This window comes from Simochromis diagramma, unplaced genomic scaffold (assembly GCF_900408965.1).
Source record: "Simochromis diagramma unplaced genomic scaffold, fSimDia1.1 OVJJ01000802.1, whole genome shotgun sequence".
NCBI lineage: Eukaryota > Metazoa > Chordata > Actinopteri > Cichliformes > Cichlidae > Simochromis > Simochromis diagramma.
Window position 1 is genome coordinate 22,104,151 of NW_024387492.1, and position 16,985 is coordinate 22,121,135.

Here is a 16,985-nt window from a genome sequence, read left to right on the forward strand (position 1 = left end):
ATCTCAGAATTCAGAATTTATCAGATTCTGAGTGGGGACATGTTTTTTCTTTTTCTTTTCCAGGATTCTGAGATTAAAGTCAGAATTCTGAGAAAAAAAATTTCTGAGGAAAAAGTCAGAATTCTGAGATTTAAAAGAGCAGTCCCGCATTTTATTGTGAAGAGCTAAGGATTTTAAGAGGAAGTGAATTTGGCTGTGATCGGTAGCAGGACTGAGAGACGTTGCAAGGGGAAGTATGAGAAGTTTGTGCCAGTGCGTACTGGTCTATATGCTTGACTGTATTTGTCTATGCGCACATTTTGCAAACTGTGACAAGCTGAGGACATTTCTGCTCCAAATCTACCAGGGATTCCTACTCTGCATTCCTTTACACTTAACTGTTTCTGTACAGTGAACATGCCCTCCACCTTCTGAAAACATGGGACTACAGAGCCTATAGAAGCATTATAAAAACAAAGTCGTCCACAACAACTGCATATGGCCCGTACACAGAGGTCCTACGGATGTCAACACTAGACATTCAGTAGGTGTAAAAAAAAAAAAAAGAGGTCAGCTTGCATTACAAAACAACCCCTTCAGTGGACCAAAATTTTATGTCCAAGAATCCAATCCAACTTTAAAAACAACATGGTTGACCAAAGTGCGTTCCAGTAAAAAACTGTGATAAAAGTTAAGTTAAACCATACATTAAACAGACAAAGAAAATTAAATAGCAATAAAATAAATAAATACATGAAAAAAAGATAAAAATGAATCAGTAAATATTAAAACATGATTAAAATAGACAATAAAGTATAAAATAAATAAAATTAACAAAGTAAAAAAGATCAAAAGCAACCAAAAACTGACTAAAACTGACTACAAGCTGACTCTGGTCCTACCCCCCAAAAAACGCCTTGGAAAAAAGGTTTGGTTTTAAACGTCATTTGAAAATTTCAAGTATTGGGGCCAGCCTAATATATGGAGGGGCAACTTATTCCATAATTTGGGGGCCACAACAGCAAAAGTTCTGTCCCCCCAGTTTTTCAGTCTTGACATGGGGAAACAAGGAGTGACTGGTCAGTTCATCTGAGAGACCTTTGTGGAGTGTATAGGTGTAGCAGCCCTGCCAGGTAGGCAGGCCTGGCCATTTAAAACTTTAAAAGCAATCAATAAAATTAAAAAAAAACTCTAATAGACAGACAACCCGTGTAAAGAGGGAAGAACGGGGGGTAATGTACTCATGTTTGCGTGTACATTTTAAGGTTATAAACAGGTAAACCATGTGACAAAACTGGATCCAGAGTGTGTCCATGTTTATGTGTGGGACCAGTCGCAGACATTAAAAGCATCAAGTAAAAAAGTCCTTTGCCAGTGGTTTAGTAGAATGTCTTATAAAAGAATTAACTCTGACGGCACTTTTTTGTGACAACAGTACAAATGGAAATGCTCAACTTTAAGTAGGGCTGGGTGATGGAAGAAAACCTATATATCACAATAATTTTTTTTTTGTTATATTGCAACACTCGATATATATGGTGATATGGCTTGTCTCTTCGTTTTGCAAATTACCGCATTTTGTTCGACATCCTCCCAATATCGCCATATTTTTCCCTATCTGGTAGTATATAAACCATACAAACACGCATGCTCAGCGCAGTGTGCTGGATAGAAAATGTTGCATTTGAATCGTGTGGGAGGAAAAAAGGTCATCTGTGATGGTGATAAGGAAGTGGATCGCTTAATCACAAGGTTTTTAAGTGTTTTTAAAGATTAGTTCTGAAGGCTTTGTGCCTTCATTGAAAAGAGCCAGCACAGGGAAATGGGGCACTTTCCTGGAGAGGAAGAAGGGGAATGAGGTGAGGATTCAAACGCAACTCAGCCACACTGATGTGGAGCTCAGAGTAATGATGTAATACATCAGGTTTTAGATACACGCCGGATACTTATCTGAAGTATTTGCTGTCGGTTTTAAGGTTTTAAATGTCAGCTTTATTCTGAAAGCTTACCTCAGTTCATAATTCTTGTCAATAACAAAGATCTGAATACAGAAGGTGTTGGATTTTTCTGAAGCTGGCTGAGCCTCCTCCTGCTGAGATGTGTGACAACAAACACAAACAGACTTCAGACTGTACAGTACGACTGTGTTCATCTGTTCTTAAATTATCTGAGCAATAAAAATAAAAAAGGAAGGATTAGATAGACAAACAGAGAAGGGTGCTTCTTTCGTTTCATCTTAATTTCCACATCTTTATATTGTTTTGAGCAGTGATCACATTTTGCTGTCCAACATCTTAGGAGTGTTTTGGAGCAATAAGAAAAGTTGAATCATTTCTCAGATATGAGATAGGTTTGGTTTATTTACCTGCTCTGCAGCCCGCCTATGTTCATCTTCATCAGACTGAGCAGGAACTTTATGATGTTTTGTTTTCTGCTCTCTGATCAAACCGTCAAACTCACTCAGTTCAAATCTGCCAAGGAGCCACTTCAGGTTGACATCAGCACTGGCACAGATGAAGCCAACGGCGACTCCATTAATCTACAGAAGAAACACATGCTGTATGATCATACTAATGTAGCACTGCTTTCTTTTTCTCTCAGTGGTTTATCACTTCCTGTTTTATTCTGGTTTCCTGGCTTCCTCTGTTTTTCCTCCTTTTTTTCTTGCCAAGACAAAAGTCTGCGTCTGAGGCTTGATTTACCTTTATCAAATGACCGCAAGAATGCTCAGTCTTACATTTAATAAGATAACACAGACTCATAGCTTAAGCTTTCTGTCTTGACCGCAAATACCAGTTGTGAGCCAGGAGAAACCCTGATGTGTGTAGATAATATCTAGAAGGTGCTGCCCAGAAGCAGAAATTTCATCAGGTTTTTATATTGTTTTACTTGTGTTCCTGAATGCATTCACCAGGCGCTCAATAAATGAGACGTGCTTCATATTTAGGTTTAGAAATAATTCTGAGGTTCCTGACTTTACAAATAGCATCTGAAAAAACACCTAAAACTTCACTGAATAGCTACTTTCACATTTCCTGTTCTCAACTTCAACAGGACTAAAAATAGATGACATTTTTTCTGTGCACATCTGCATCAGCTACCGAGTTTGTCTTGCTGGTTTTGGTTGCTGATCATAAGTAGACAAGCTTTTATCACTAACAGACCATCTGAACAGGACGTAAGCTGAAAATAACTGAACGACACATTCTGCAGCTTCACAAACAGTTTCTGGCGTGCGGTGGACTGAAGAGAAAAAACCCTCTGGGACAATGTTGGATTGCGCTGAACATAATCAGACAAAAAGCCCAAAATGCTTCAGATGTCTGGACACAATATGTTCAGTGAGAGCATGCTTTGGCTGGGTATCAGCTCGTATCTGCCATATGCTGCCACAAACACATGTCGGCCCAACGGGCGGGGAGGGGAGAGGAGGATCTGTCGTCTCCCAAGTCCCGAGGGAATGAACCCTAGTGGGGTTTCTGACAGTCACTCGTCATCACAAAGCTGCTATTACAATATTTTTAGACACACATGAAACACATGAGACGCTTAGAACCACACACATGGGGGGGGGGGGGGTGAATTAAGGATTAACCCAAAATTAAGAGTAGAAAAAAATCTTTAACATGGAACAAACCTCGCAAACAGCGGTGTGATGCTCCTCGGCCTCGGCCTCAATGAGCGCTACGAGGAAGAACGGCTGGTGACTGATAGACAGCAGGTTTGTCTGCTCATCAAACAGAGGTATAATGTCACTGTGATCCTCAACCCTGAAAAACGGAAAAATGGAGACACCTACACTTAAAAAGATCACCAGTCAATGTACTATTTCTATTATTCTATTTCTGCTGTGCAGTGTGAACGGGCTCCCTGATGCCTGACAGTTATCATCACCCCTGCAGCTGTACAAACACTCTTTATCCACTTTTGGATCATAGATTAAGATTTTACATTTAGATTTAGCTTTGGGTTCATGTTATTCATTTGCACCTGTAGGCAGATCTGGTTACTCATACATTCACATATCTACAGTTTTTAAAACGACACAGAAAACAGATAAAGATAACACAACACAGGAAAAAAGCAACCGTACCATATCATGTAGGACTGTAAAAGGTACAATTCATCAGGTGCACACAAATAAGAAGGTAATATCTTGTGGAAGTTTGATAAAGCAGTTCATTTCTAACATTTCAGTGCAGCTATGTAGTGTAGTGGTTTACACATTCACGTGACAGGCAAAAGACCTACAGCCCCAGATCCCCTTGGGAAGTCTGAGGAAGGGTATCTGGTGCAAAAAGTCTGCCAAAGAAACATGTGGAGCTTCTCTCTGTACTTCCTACTACTGAGAGAAAGTTCTTCTGCCACCTGGTGGCCAAAAAGAAAATAAATTCAGCTTTAACTTTACCAGGTGTGCTGTGGAATGATCACTTTTGCTCAGGGAGGTATATGTGTGTATATATATACAGTGGCTTGCAAAAGTATTCGGCCCCCTTGAACTTTTCCACCTTTTGTCACATTACAGCCACAAACATGAATCAATTTTATTGGAATTCCACGTGAAAGACCAACACAAAGTGGTGTACACGTGAGAAGTGGAATGAAAATCATACATGATGTCAAACATTTTTTACAAATAAATAACTGTAAAGTGGGGTGTGTGTAATTATTCAGCCCCCTTTGGTCTGAGTGCAGTCAGTTGCACATAGACATTGCCTGATGAGTGCTAATGACTAAATAGAGTGCACCTGTGTGTAATCTAATGTCAGTACAAATACAGCTGCTCTGTGACGGCCTCAGAGGTTGTCTAAGAGAATATTGGGAGCAACAACACCATGAAGACCAAAGAACACACCAGACCGGTCAGGGATAAAGTTATTGAGAAATTTAAAGCAGGCTTAGGCTACAAAAAGATTTCCCAAGCTTTGAACATCCCATGGAGCACTGTTCAAGCGATCATTCAGAAATGGAAGGAGTATGGCACAACTGTAAACCTACCAGGACAAGGCCGTCCACCTAAACTCACAGGCCGAACAAGGAGAGCGCTGAACAGAAATGCAGCCAAGAGGCCCATGGTGACTATGGACGAGCTGCAGAGATCTACAGCTCAGGTGGGGGAATCTGCCCATAGGACAACTAGTAGTCGTGCACTGCACAAAGTTGGCCTTTATGGAAGAGTGGCAAGAAGAAAGCAGTTAACAGAAAACCATAAGAAGTCCCGTTTGCACTTTGCCACAAGCTATGTGGGGGACACAGCAAACATGTGGAAGAAGGTGCTCTGGTCAGATGAGACCAAAATGGAACTTTTTGGCCAAAATGCAAAACGCTATGTGTGGCGGAAAAATAATACTGCACATCACTCTGAACACACCATCCCCACTGTCAAATATGGTGGTGGCAGCATCATGCTCTGGGGGTGCTTCTCTTCAGCAGGGACAGGGAAGCTGGTCAGAGTTGATGGATGGAGCCAAATACAGGGCAATCTTGGAAGAAAACCTGTTTGAGTCTGCAAAAGACTTGAGACTGGGGCGGAGGTTCACCTTCCAGCAGGACAACAACCCTAAACATAAAGCCAGGGCAACAATGGAATGGTTTAAAACAAAACACATCCATGTGTTAGAATAGCCCAGTCAAAGTCCAGATCTAAATCCAATCGAGAATCTGTGGCAAGATCTGAAAACTGCTGTTCACAAACGCTGTCCATCTAATCTGACTGAGCTGGAGCTGTTTTGCAAAGAAGAATGGGCAAGAATTTCAGTCTGTAGATGTGCAAAGCTGGTAGAGACATACCCTAAAAGACTGGCAGCTGTAATTGCAGCAAAAGGTGGTTCTACAAAGTATTGACTCAGGGGGCTGAATAATTACGCACACCCCACTTTGCTTTGTTAAAAACGAAGTGGAATGAAAATCATGTCTGATTGTACACCACTTTGTGTTGGTCTTTCACGTGGAATTCCAATAAAATTGATTCATGTTTGTGGCTGTAATGTGGAAAAGTTCAAGGGGCCCAAATACTTTTGCAAGCCTCTCTCGATAGATAGATAGATATTGCATCTGTGAGTCCACTGGTGTCTGCCTGTGTCTGAGTGATGTAAATTTCATTGTCAGACAGTGAGTGTGAGCCTCTGGGCAGACATCCAGGTACCTTTACAATATACAAACTACGCAAGCGCCCTCCAGGTAGACTTCAAAGAAGTGTAACAAGAAGGAATACTCTGCTGTGTTTGCCCATGTCCATGCCCACAAACTTGTACAAACCCTGCTTATCACAGCTATGAAAAATTAAACATGCTTCAGGGCTTCCTTTATTACGTCCTTCAGTAGAGGATAGTTTTTGAAAAAATGAAATAATACCATCCCTCAATTCAAAGTGATGCACCATCAGAACAGTCACAATTCTCGTATGCACATTTTTCAAAACTAGGGTAATTACTCACAGTAATTACCCTCATTGTAATTACTGTTGAATTTTCCATCACAGCTTGCTAATAATATGCCAAAGCGCTGTAAAGTTATATCAACTTTATCTACTTATAAAGTTGTTTCCTTGTTAGATGCACTTTATGACAGGTTTAGAAAAATCCTTAACAAAGGCAAGAATTTATGGATCAGGAAAGCTATTTAATTTCCCCTTGTCACTGGAAAAGATAATGAGCTGGCTCCACTGTTCTCCTGAAGTTCCTTCTGTCTGTTTTGCATTTTCTCTGTTTTCTCTGGCAGTTCTACGTTTACCACTCCTAAAAACAATCCTTGGTTAAACCTGCATCTTCTGTGCCAGAACTCTTAAGCATTATTTAACAGCCTATTGTAAGTTCAGTCATGAAATAAACTGCTGTGCTCATAGAATCTTAGTTCCTATGAGTTCTTCATCACATCTTACATCAAAATTCAAGTGAATAAATGTTTATTTATAGTACATATAGTGCTCTTTTATTCACTCTACTGTTTAGTAGCCTGGGAAGGAATCAGTGGAAATCACCTGGCTGCGCGGACAATAGGCTGGGGATAGTGAGCTTTTCTGTGGCAGATCAGTGCCAAGCACTGAGGCCCGGGGTCGGTCACACGCTCCAACGGCTCAAATATTTCATCCAGCGCTGGCTCTGCAAGCACAAAAAACACCTGCATGGGCCTCTTGGAAATTAATGCTTAAGTGAATTATAGAATTTAACTTGCTAAATCGAAATCACCTAAACTACCAACGTGTGGGCTGAGCAGACAGACGTATTCAAGCTCAGCAATGGCGTTAAAGATGGCCCTGCGAAACAAAGCGCATCAAGAAAAATGATCATTTTACACATACTGCATTCAGCTTTCAGGATGTGCATACTGTGCTTGCTTCTAATCAAAGTGCATTGTAGTATCTCCCTTGCACTGATATATGAATCTCATCGAATGATACAAGAATTTTTTTAAAAAGGGCTTTTTTTAATCATACCTCATTATCTCTTTCACACTTGCTGTGGTGAAATTCGGCCGTGCCACAAAAAGGTGGAGGAAAAGTGTGTTGAAAGGCTGCAGAAAGACGATAGTTTAATCCACTGCAGGTGTGAGCTCAGTTCATTTCATTCCATCTAAGCAGAGCATGGGCACTTGGCCACATTATTTCCAGCAGATGTTAATTGTCTCTACTTAATGAAAACCTTATGTTAAAATCAGTGAATGAAAGGTACAGACTGTGCATTGTCCAACACTGAAGTGTTCCTGCACGAAAGCTTCCCACTGCGTCTGATCCACCAGATCTCCAATAGGGTGATCAAAGAAGGAAGCGTGGCCTAGGATGTCGCCCTTTTCATTGGTCAGAGTCACAGCCAGGTTAGCTTTCTCTCTGAACAAACATGACAAGAAAGTTCAGTGATGGTCTCTGTAAGGGTTTGAAATTAACTGAGAGCACAGATGTCTACATTAATCACCACATAACTGTGATGAGAGAGTGGCATCCACCACATGTTATCAGAGGCAACTTAGTCCTCTTAGATCCTCCAAAGGAAAACTGAAAGAAATAGTTTGAAGCAGTTGCTATGACCGTCAGGTGGAAGTGGGAGAGCTGAGAGAAGAGCACCAGTTGAAGTGGTTAAAGTGTGTGAATCCCTCCTAGGTGAGGTGTTTTGGGGATGTATAAGCCCCCATAGCAAACACCACACTGCCCTTAGAGGTGGGGAAAAAAAATCTAAATTTTGAGTGGCAATATTGTTTTGATACAATAAATTAAAATACAAGAGGCGTAAGCCCACACACCACCATTCTCTGATAATGTTACCTGACATTATGAAAAACTTAAAATTTCAACTGCGTAATAAAAATAGAAAAAAAATCTAACCCAGAGCTTTACAAAGTTACCCCCCCCCCCCCCAAACAAAACAACAACAACAAAAAAACAAAAAACAAAAAATAAATGATTGCCACTTGTGGTGCAATCAGCAATCATTGCCTGAAGCTCTCACAATCACTTTTGATCACCAGGCGATTGCACAGGTCGCCTGATAGGAGGCAACCTTTCTGCAAACAGTTGTAATCTGACTTTGACGGACTGCGATCATTCGCAGAGAGATTTTCGAGACCTAACTCCCATCCCCTCCAACACTATAATTCTCCTACAGTTCTCAGCATGAAAACTGACGTGAGCAAATAAACAAGAATAGATATTACACTTAATATCTATTCTTGTTTATTTGCTCACATTTGCTTAGACATTACACTTAAGACAAGAATAAACCACCAATCTGTGCAGAACAACAGTAATATTATAGCACAGCTATACATTAAAGAGACGATAGAAATCTTTTTAGAGACTGCATAATTCCAAAAAAAAATATCTAACAGTGTTTAAAACAACTTATTCAGCGTGTAGGTGTGTTTGTGTGCAGAGAGCATCTAGTTTACGGTCTAAACTCTGCCGCTGAGATGTTTAAGAAGAAAAACTTTTCTCACAGCAGATGAATAACATTGACTCTTCCAAACACCGCCTGCGCAGATGGACTAATGAGGCCGTCTATCTCTTCAGCGTCCGCGGACTCGCTTCTCCTCACGGTCACGGTTTCCTCCCGGGAGCTGTCTGAGGTTACAGTCTGCATCGTCACCCGTATTATATGGATAAATAGTAATAACAAAACTAAAGCAGACAAAAGACGGCCCTTTTGTAATAAACTATAATATCAGGCTGGTGGATAGAAGAAGGTGAACTAATATAAATAGTAAATATAAATGAATTCAGCTCACTGTTTTCACCTATAAAGAAACCAAACCCAGTTGCCATAGTAACGTAACGCCAGAACTCCCGCGGTTTAACCGGAAGTCATAAAGCAACCTTTTAAAGAACTAAAATCAGTCTAGAAACGAGTTTTTAGTCTTCATCAAAACTTCCTTAAACTGGACAAATGAGCTCAACTGAAGTCCGTTATAGTGAATATATTCTCTATATCGGACAACGTACATATAAACTATTCAAAATGGCATTGGCGAACAAACGGTAGATGGCAGCAACACGTCTGCGTTTTGAACAAAAAGAAGAAGAAGACGCGGGGCATTGTGGTTACTGTCATGGTGGCTGACGCTCGGTGAGACGGAAACGTTTCGCTGTCTGTTTGCGCCGTTCGGTAGTTGTCGGGACAGTTTAAGTGAGGTTTTTAACGTTGTTTGTTGGTTAAACCTGCCATCAGAATGGCGTCTACGGCGGCAGGGAAACAGCGGATACCGAAGGTGGCGAAGGTAAGCGAACAGAGCCGTATCAGAGCTCCAGGCTAATGCTAACATAGAACTCGGGCTAACGGAGCAGAACTAAAATCGAATCTCATCTTTTCACTGCCAAAGTTACTCACAAAAACGTGCTACACTGTAGTAGTTTTAGGGGTATTTTACCTGCTTAACAGGTAGTTCTGTGGTCTGAGTTTCACACAAGTTACATTAGCTGTAAACTTTCACCACGCTCTGCTTTGTTTTGGCTTCCATGTGTTTTACGTGTGCTTAATTTATTCTTGTTTATATTGGGATTTAAAATCTGGCACATTTGCGTTCCTTTGTGTCTTTAAAGTTAGAAATGTGTTTAAACATGTATGCAGTTTCTCAAAAATGACTATTATAGTAATAGTATGTGAAGGAGGAGTGGACTGTGATTGTGTTTGCAGGCGACAGTGTGATCTGTATTGAGAGTAGGGAGCTTCTGGAGGTATATGGAAGCAAGACAGAATACATGTGTTTAAATGAGAGGGAGACGGGTGTACCAGTGAAGCTGAAAGCAGTAGAGGAATTGATGGTGGATGAGTTTGAGTATCCGAAGTCAACCATCCAAAGCAACGGACAGTGCGCAAGAGTGGTAAAGAAGAGAGTGCAAGCAGGGTGGAGAGGAATGTCAGGGGTGATTTCTGACATGATAGAGGCAAATGAGAAAGGAAAAGCTTACAAGATGATAGTGAAACCTGCAGTGATGCACGGTTTGGAGACTGAAACTCACAGGAAGCAGAGCTGAAGGTCAGAGACAGCTCTCACCAGTTACTTTGAAGACAAAGTTAGAGGCAGAGATGGTTCCAACATGTGCAGAGGAGGGCTAGTGGATATACTGGTCAAAGGATGTTGAAGGTGGAGCTGGCAGGCAGGAGGAAAAGAGGAAGATGGATGGATGCTGTGAAGAAGGACATACAGAGGGTTGGTATGACAGAGGATGATGCTGGCATAGGGTAAAATGGGGGTAAATGAGCCATCGGTGACTCCTAAAGCAGCGGTCCCCAACCTTTTTTTGAGCCATGGACCGGGTTATGCCCGACATTATTTTCACGGACCGGCCTTAAGGTGTTGCGGATAAATACAACAAAATAAAACTAGTACCGGTACCGGGGGGAAAAAAGAAGATTTATTGATAACACACCTGAAAAGACCCAGGAAAACAGAGTTAACGATAAAAACGATAATAAAATAACGCTGAAAACAGATTTAAAAACCCTGAAAACCATACATTTCACACCTGAGCCTCAACTCTCGTGGCCCAGTACCAAACGACTCACGGACCGGTACCGGTCCGAGGCCCGGGGGTTGGGGACCGCTGTCCTAAAGGGAGGAGTCAAAAGAAGAATAAGATGATGATGGAACAGTCGCCTCAAGGTGCTTTATATTGTAAGGTAACATAAGCGATTAAAAACTCCAACAATCAGGAGAACTTGGTATCTATAGGGAGGAAGAACTCTATTTTAACAGGAACCAGCAGAAGCAGGTTCAGGGAGAAGCTGTCTGCTATGACCAGTTGCGGGGAAGAGAAGAAAGACCAACTTTATGTTCACGCTAATTGTATTTTGTGCTGTGTTTTAGGTGAAGAATAAAGCTCCGGCAGAGGTTCAGATCACTGCAGAGCAGCTGCTAAGGGAAGCCAAAGAGAGAGAGCTCGAACTCCTGCCACCACCACCGAAACAGAAGATCACCGATCAGGAGGAGCTCAATGACTACAAACTGAGGAAGAGGAAGGTAAGCGCTTCCATCATATTTTCTCTGCTGGTAGTGTTCACATTGCTCTTACTCATACCGCCCTTTCTGCAAGAATTTTTAACAGCTTTATTTATGTTTTAAAAAGCCAGCATAAAATATTTGAAGTGTGTTGCTCTCTTGTTTTACTTCTGCTCTAATACTCATGTTTAGTTAAACAAATGTGTTTGTAGTTTTAATCTAACCGGAAAATTTGAGACTTTTCCAGCACACAAAAATATGTTTTTATAGTTTTTGGACATGACAAATATCTTTTTCTTTCAGAGCTTTGAGGACAACATCAGGAAGAACCGGACCGTCATCAGTAACTGGATCAAATACGCACAATGGGAGGAAAGTCTGAAGGAGATCCAGAGGTACTGAGGCAAAATCTGCTGAAAGTCAGAATATTAAATGGCTACAACTTCGCAGGGGTCCAATCACAAACATCTTAGTCTTGGTCGTACTGAAATAAGTGGAATTGGTCATCACATCTTTTAACATTTTAGTAAACTTTTTAGAAATATTTCTCATGCCCATGTGTCTGCATGGTCCACTTTTACCTCACCAACGGTTACCCTCGTTTCAGAGCTCGTTCCATTTACGAGCGGGCGCTAGATGTCGATCATCGCAACGTCACTCTGTGGCTAAAGTACGCCGAGATGGAGATGAAAAGCCGCCAGGTGAACCATGCCCGCAACATCTGGGACAGAGCCATCACCATCCTCCCACGAGTCAACCAGTTCTGGTAGGACTTAAAAATCATTTAATTGCTTTATTTATTTCTTGATTGTTTTTTCTAAAATATCAGCAGGCTTTGACAAGTGGCACAGTCACAATTTTCAGTCCTTTTTTGTAGTTAAAGATTAAATAAATGCATTTGTTGGCTGATACTTTATTGACGCTTATCTAACAATAGAGTAGCTGAGATGTAATCGGACGTAAACGATGTGTTTTAAACTTTGAAAAGTGCATCGTGTGTGAGTGTGAGTCTGCTTGTGATTGTACAGCTCTGATGGAGAGTCTATGCTGTGCATCTGTTGTCTGTTTTTGTTAAATCTTCTGTGTGTAATATTTTGAATGCTGTTCCTTTGCACAGGTACAAGTACACCTACATGGAGGAGATGCTGGGAAACATTGCCGGCTGCAGGCAGGTCTTTGAGCGATGGATGGAATGGGAGCCTGAAGAGCAGGCCTGGCACTCTTACATCAACTTTGAGCTGCGCTACAAGGAGGTGGAGAAAGCCCGCACCATTTATGAGCGATATATCCTTTTATTGCTTTACTAACATGCAGGATACTGAGAATTGTTTCCCCACAGTTAAATTCAAACAATATAATAAAACTTTAAAATACAGAAACAAAAAGCGCGATCAGGGTGATGGTCTGAGTTGTCCCACAGAGCCTGAGTTCATTATTATCAGGGCTGTTTTCTTCTCAAAGCTACAAATTATGTTCTCTGAAAGACAACAAAGGTTGCTGTCAGACTTCCTCTTTATATGTTTATGTAAACTATAATATCACTTTTTATCAACTCACCTTCAAGGTGGAAGAATAAACCCTAAAATACTGATTAACCTTGAGGAATGCCTTTTTCTTGCCTCACCTGGTTCCCCGTCTCTGTGTGTGGTCGGGGCTTCACAAGCCACACAGAATCATCTCTTCTGTTGGAGCATTTCTCCCCAGTTTTCTTCATCCTCCACCTCCATCTAGCTGTCTTTACTGTTGCTGAACACTTTATTCATGCTATTATTTTATTCTGATTGTTTTATCTCACGACCTTTGTGATGGTGCGTTTGCCTTAACTTCGCTGCACTTGTCATCGTTCACCCTGAGGTGAAAAACTGGATCAAGTACGCTCGCTTCGAAGAGAAGCACGGCTACATCGCCCACGGCAGGAAGGTGTACGAGCGGGCGGTGGAGTTCTTTGGGGAGGAACATGTAGACGAAAACCTCTTTGTGGCCTTCGCCAGGTTTGAAGAGACTCAGAAGGAGGCGAGTGCAGCTCAGACTTCTCAAACTTCTTTCTGGCTTTCATTTTGTTGGAGATCATATTGTGTAATGTATTTATTTACTTTTGTTCTCTACCTTTGCAGTTCGAGCGAGTCCGGGTGATCTATAAGTACGCTTTGGACAGAATCCCTAAACATCAGGCACAGGAGCTCTTCAAAAACTACACTATGTTTGAGAAGAAGTTTGGAGACCGCAGAGGAATCGAGGATGTCATCGTCAGCAAGCGAAGGTTCCAGTACGAAGAGGAAGTTAAGGTATCAGTTTTAAGGAATTACGTCTGGAAATCTGTAGAAAGTGGAACAAAGGAGGAAGATGGGTTCATTTTCCTTGTCTACAGATTTAACGCCCTGATTGGTTTGTTTTCTCTGTACTGGTGTAAGAAACAAAATAGGCTTCGTATTTGGGGTTTTCGCTTAATTGTTAACTTGCAGGTTTTATGTCACCTACTCTGCTGTTTGGGAAAGTTACGGGGAAAATGAAATGCTAAAAAAATAAATCATACACTCATAATCCCAGGCGAATCCACACAACTACGATGCCTGGTTCGATTACCTCCGTCTGGTGGAGAGCGACGCCGACGCAGATACGGTGAGAGATGTCTATGAAAGAGCCATCGCCAACATCCCACCCATCCAGGAGAAGAGACACTGGAGGCGATACATCTACCTGTGGATCAACTACGGTCTGTATGAGGAGCTCGAGGTCAAGGTGGGTCCATCATTCGGCATCTTGTTAACCTCCAACAAAGTAAAGGACACAGATCTGAATCATGTTCTCAAGCAACAGACATAACCAGGCTGTAAAGAAATGTAAAACGAGACGTCTGACAGTGATGTGTGCGATTAAACAAAACTCTGTGATGGCAGGATCCCGAGAGAACGAGGCAGGTTTATCAGGCCTGTCTGGAACTCATCCCCCACAAGAAGGTAATTTACACATTAAAGGCCGCACCTCTTCAGTGAAACCACTCATGTATTATAGTAAAGGTGTTCTTGCTATTCTCACCTGATTGTGACTGTCATTGTTTTGTTTCAGTTCACATTTGCTAAGATTTGGCTGCTCTTTGCTCAGTTTGAGATCCGACAGAAGAACCTGCAGGCAGCCAGAAAGATCATGGTAAGATTCATCAGATGCACGTGCAAAAGCACCACACGTTGTGCAGTCAGATGTAAACTGAACGCACAGAGTGCTGTATTATGTTACATTTTGGGTGACTTAATAAGTAATAAGTAGTTTTTAAAAAACGAGCTTCCGTTCATGCTTTCTTGTATCAGTCTTTTTGCAGAGGATGGGGGTAGAGCAAAAAGTGTCTTTTAAAGTAATAAAAGCAAAACTTAAAATCAGGCGAAAGAAAACGGAATGAGTCTGTAAAAAGAAAACTTTTGCAGAACAAAGGCATCTCCTCTTCCTCGCCTTCAGTGCCCCTCTTGCTCTATGCCGAGTTCAGTCAGATGAGTGTAACTCACTGGCTCCACAGGAAGAATGGCATCAGCGTCTGTGTCCGCTTTCTTCTCATCAGTATTTCTCTCCTCAGGGCACGGCGATCGGGAAATGCCCGAAGAACAAACTGCTGAAGGGCTACATTGAGCTGGAGCTGCAGCTGCGAGAGTTCGACCGCTGTAGAAAGCTGTACGAGAAATACCTCGAGTTCACTCCCGAAAACTGCACCACCTGGATCAAGTTTGCTGAGCTGGAGACAATCCTGGGAGACATCGAGCGGGCTCGGGCCATCTTCGAACTCGCCATCGGGCAGCCACGGCTGGACATGCCAGAGGTAACTGGAAACCTCTCACACAAACGCTGCCCCCTGGTGGTGAAAGTTAAATAGCATTTTAATGATGGGAGGAAAAGAAATGCCTTCTTACCTATTTTTGGAATACTTTTAAATCAGGGGTCATGTGAAGGAAGAGGAGAAGAAGCCTGGTCAGTGAGATACAGTGGGTGCGTCACAGTGACGCACTCAAGTGTGGTATTCAGGTTTTGAACTTATTCGACTGTTTTTAAAGCTTCTTATTGTGATTTTTGTGAACATCACATTTCATCATCACTTTTTACTGTCACAGTAATTCATCTCCTACAGTGTACTCCATTCATAGGACAGGAACCCAGACTAAACAGTTGATAGGCAGCTTCATGTAATCCTGGATGAGTGTTCATGAAGCAAAGTGAGATCAAAGTAAAGCTAGGTTTCTGTTTAAAAATCGTAACATTTTGTAAAATGATCCTTTATTTTAATTTCTTTTAAAAACCTTCCCGTAGCTTCATTTTCACTGAAATATGTTCGACTTCTTATCTCACGCTTGACATTGCTGCCCTGCTGATGAATTCAGTGCACTCACGTCTGTTATGCCCGCAGGTTCTGTGGAAGTCCTATATCGACTTTGAGATTGAGCAGGAAGAGTTTGAAAACACCAGAAACCTTTACAAAAGGCTACTGCAGCGCACTCAGCACGTCAAGGTGAGAGCTGCACTCCACAAACCTGATCCCAGATCTAACGAACGGTCTAACAAACTGTCTATAGTAAAAATATTTCATGTCTTTCGTGTGACCTGCCAGCCATCAAGCTCTGTGCTTACCGTCTTCTTCTCCTGCAGGTTTGGATCAGCTACGCCAAGTTTGAGCTGTCGGTGGACGGCCCCGACCGACTGCAGAAGTGCCGGCAGATCTATGAGGAGGCCAATAGGAGCATGAGGAACTGCGAGGAGAAGGAGGAGAGGCTGATGCTGCTCGAGTCCTGGAGAGACTTCGAGAAGGAGTTCGGCACAGACAGCACTAGAGAGCGGGTGAGGAAGCTGCTGCCGGAGAAGGTGAAGAAGAGGAGGAAGCTGACTGCTGAGGATGGGGTAAGAGATGGACATTGTCACAGCTGGATGGTGACAGCCACCAGAAATGTTTTCTCAAATACTGATTTTTTTTTTTTTTTTAATACACAAAAATAACTAATGGATTAATTAAAAACCTAATTTACAATAATTGGATCGTTCTTATTTGTCCTGAAATAATTCCATCCCATCAGTCGGACGCTGGCTGGGAAGAGTACTACGATTACATCTTTCCAGAGGACGCCGCCAATCAGCCCAACCTCAAGCTGCTCGCCATGGCCAAGATGTGGAAGAAGCAGCAGGTCATCACGGAAGACGACGAGACTCTTCCAGAAAATGGTCCGCCGGCAGCTGAAGAGACAACAAAACAGTCTGTGGAGGCAGCAGCTTCTCCTGAGAATCGGCTGACGACTGCGTCCAGCAGAGAAACTGCGGCTGAGACTGAACAGGAGAAAACGTACGATGACAGAGACGACGACAACGACAGCAGCAGCAGCGAGAGTGAGGAGGAGGAGGAGGAGGAGAAAGGTGGAGAGAGGAAGGAGAGCAGGAGCAGCGAGGAAGATAAAGAGTAAATTCCCCGCTCAGGGACTCGAGGGGAGCAGACAGTCTGGATTTTTCTAGTATTTTTTTTATTTTTATTTTTTTTAAACGAGTCTTTATTGTATGTTTTCTTTGTGCGATTACACAAACATCAGCTCAAAGCCACGTGTTGTGTGTTCTTT

At 42.1% G+C, this 16,985-nt stretch overlaps 2 protein-coding genes across 3 annotated transcripts in view; one reads left to right on the forward strand and one right to left on the reverse strand.

Annotated features, from left to right (window-relative positions):
- Positions 1 to 9,308, reverse strand: part of cfap61 (cilia and flagella associated protein 61) — a 51,083-nt gene extending 41,775 nt beyond the window's left edge. Inside the window, exons 1-8 of one of the 2 annotated variants that reach the window (XM_040017730.1) lie at positions 8,908 to 9,308; positions 7,714 to 7,804; positions 7,415 to 7,491; positions 7,167 to 7,234; positions 6,959 to 7,079; positions 3,617 to 3,749; positions 2,345 to 2,518; positions 1,989 to 2,071 (exon numbers count right to left, since the gene is read on the reverse strand). In XM_040017730.1, coding sequence (XP_039873664.1) covers positions 1,989 to 2,071; positions 2,345 to 2,518; positions 3,617 to 3,749; positions 6,959 to 7,079; positions 7,167 to 7,234; positions 7,415 to 7,491; positions 7,714 to 7,804; positions 8,908 to 9,050 — 890 coding nt within the window. In that variant the 5' untranslated portion in view covers positions 9,051 to 9,308. Of the gene's footprint in view, positions 1 to 1,988; positions 2,072 to 2,344; positions 2,519 to 3,616; positions 3,750 to 6,958; positions 7,080 to 7,166; positions 7,235 to 7,414; positions 7,492 to 7,653; positions 7,805 to 8,907 lie in introns of both variants that reach the window. The other variant, XM_040017729.1, reaches the window with a different exon arrangement.
- A 261-nt stretch (positions 9,309 to 9,569) lies between these two features.
- crnkl1 (crooked neck pre-mRNA splicing factor 1) lies at positions 9,570 to 16,964 on the forward strand. The gene is made up of 14 exons (XM_040017731.1): positions 9,570 to 9,684; positions 11,275 to 11,427; positions 11,710 to 11,801; positions 12,014 to 12,172; positions 12,524 to 12,690; positions 13,241 to 13,419; positions 13,521 to 13,691; positions 13,954 to 14,145; positions 14,304 to 14,363; positions 14,473 to 14,553; positions 14,972 to 15,211; positions 15,794 to 15,895; positions 16,033 to 16,281; positions 16,455 to 16,964. Exons 1-14 carry the CDS (start codon positions 9,637 to 9,639, stop codon positions 16,833 to 16,835), a joined length of 2,274 nt encoding a protein of 757 aa, XP_039873665.1. The 5' UTR covers positions 9,570 to 9,636; the 3' UTR covers positions 16,836 to 16,964.
- The last annotated feature ends 21 nt before the right edge of the window (positions 16,965 to 16,985 follow it).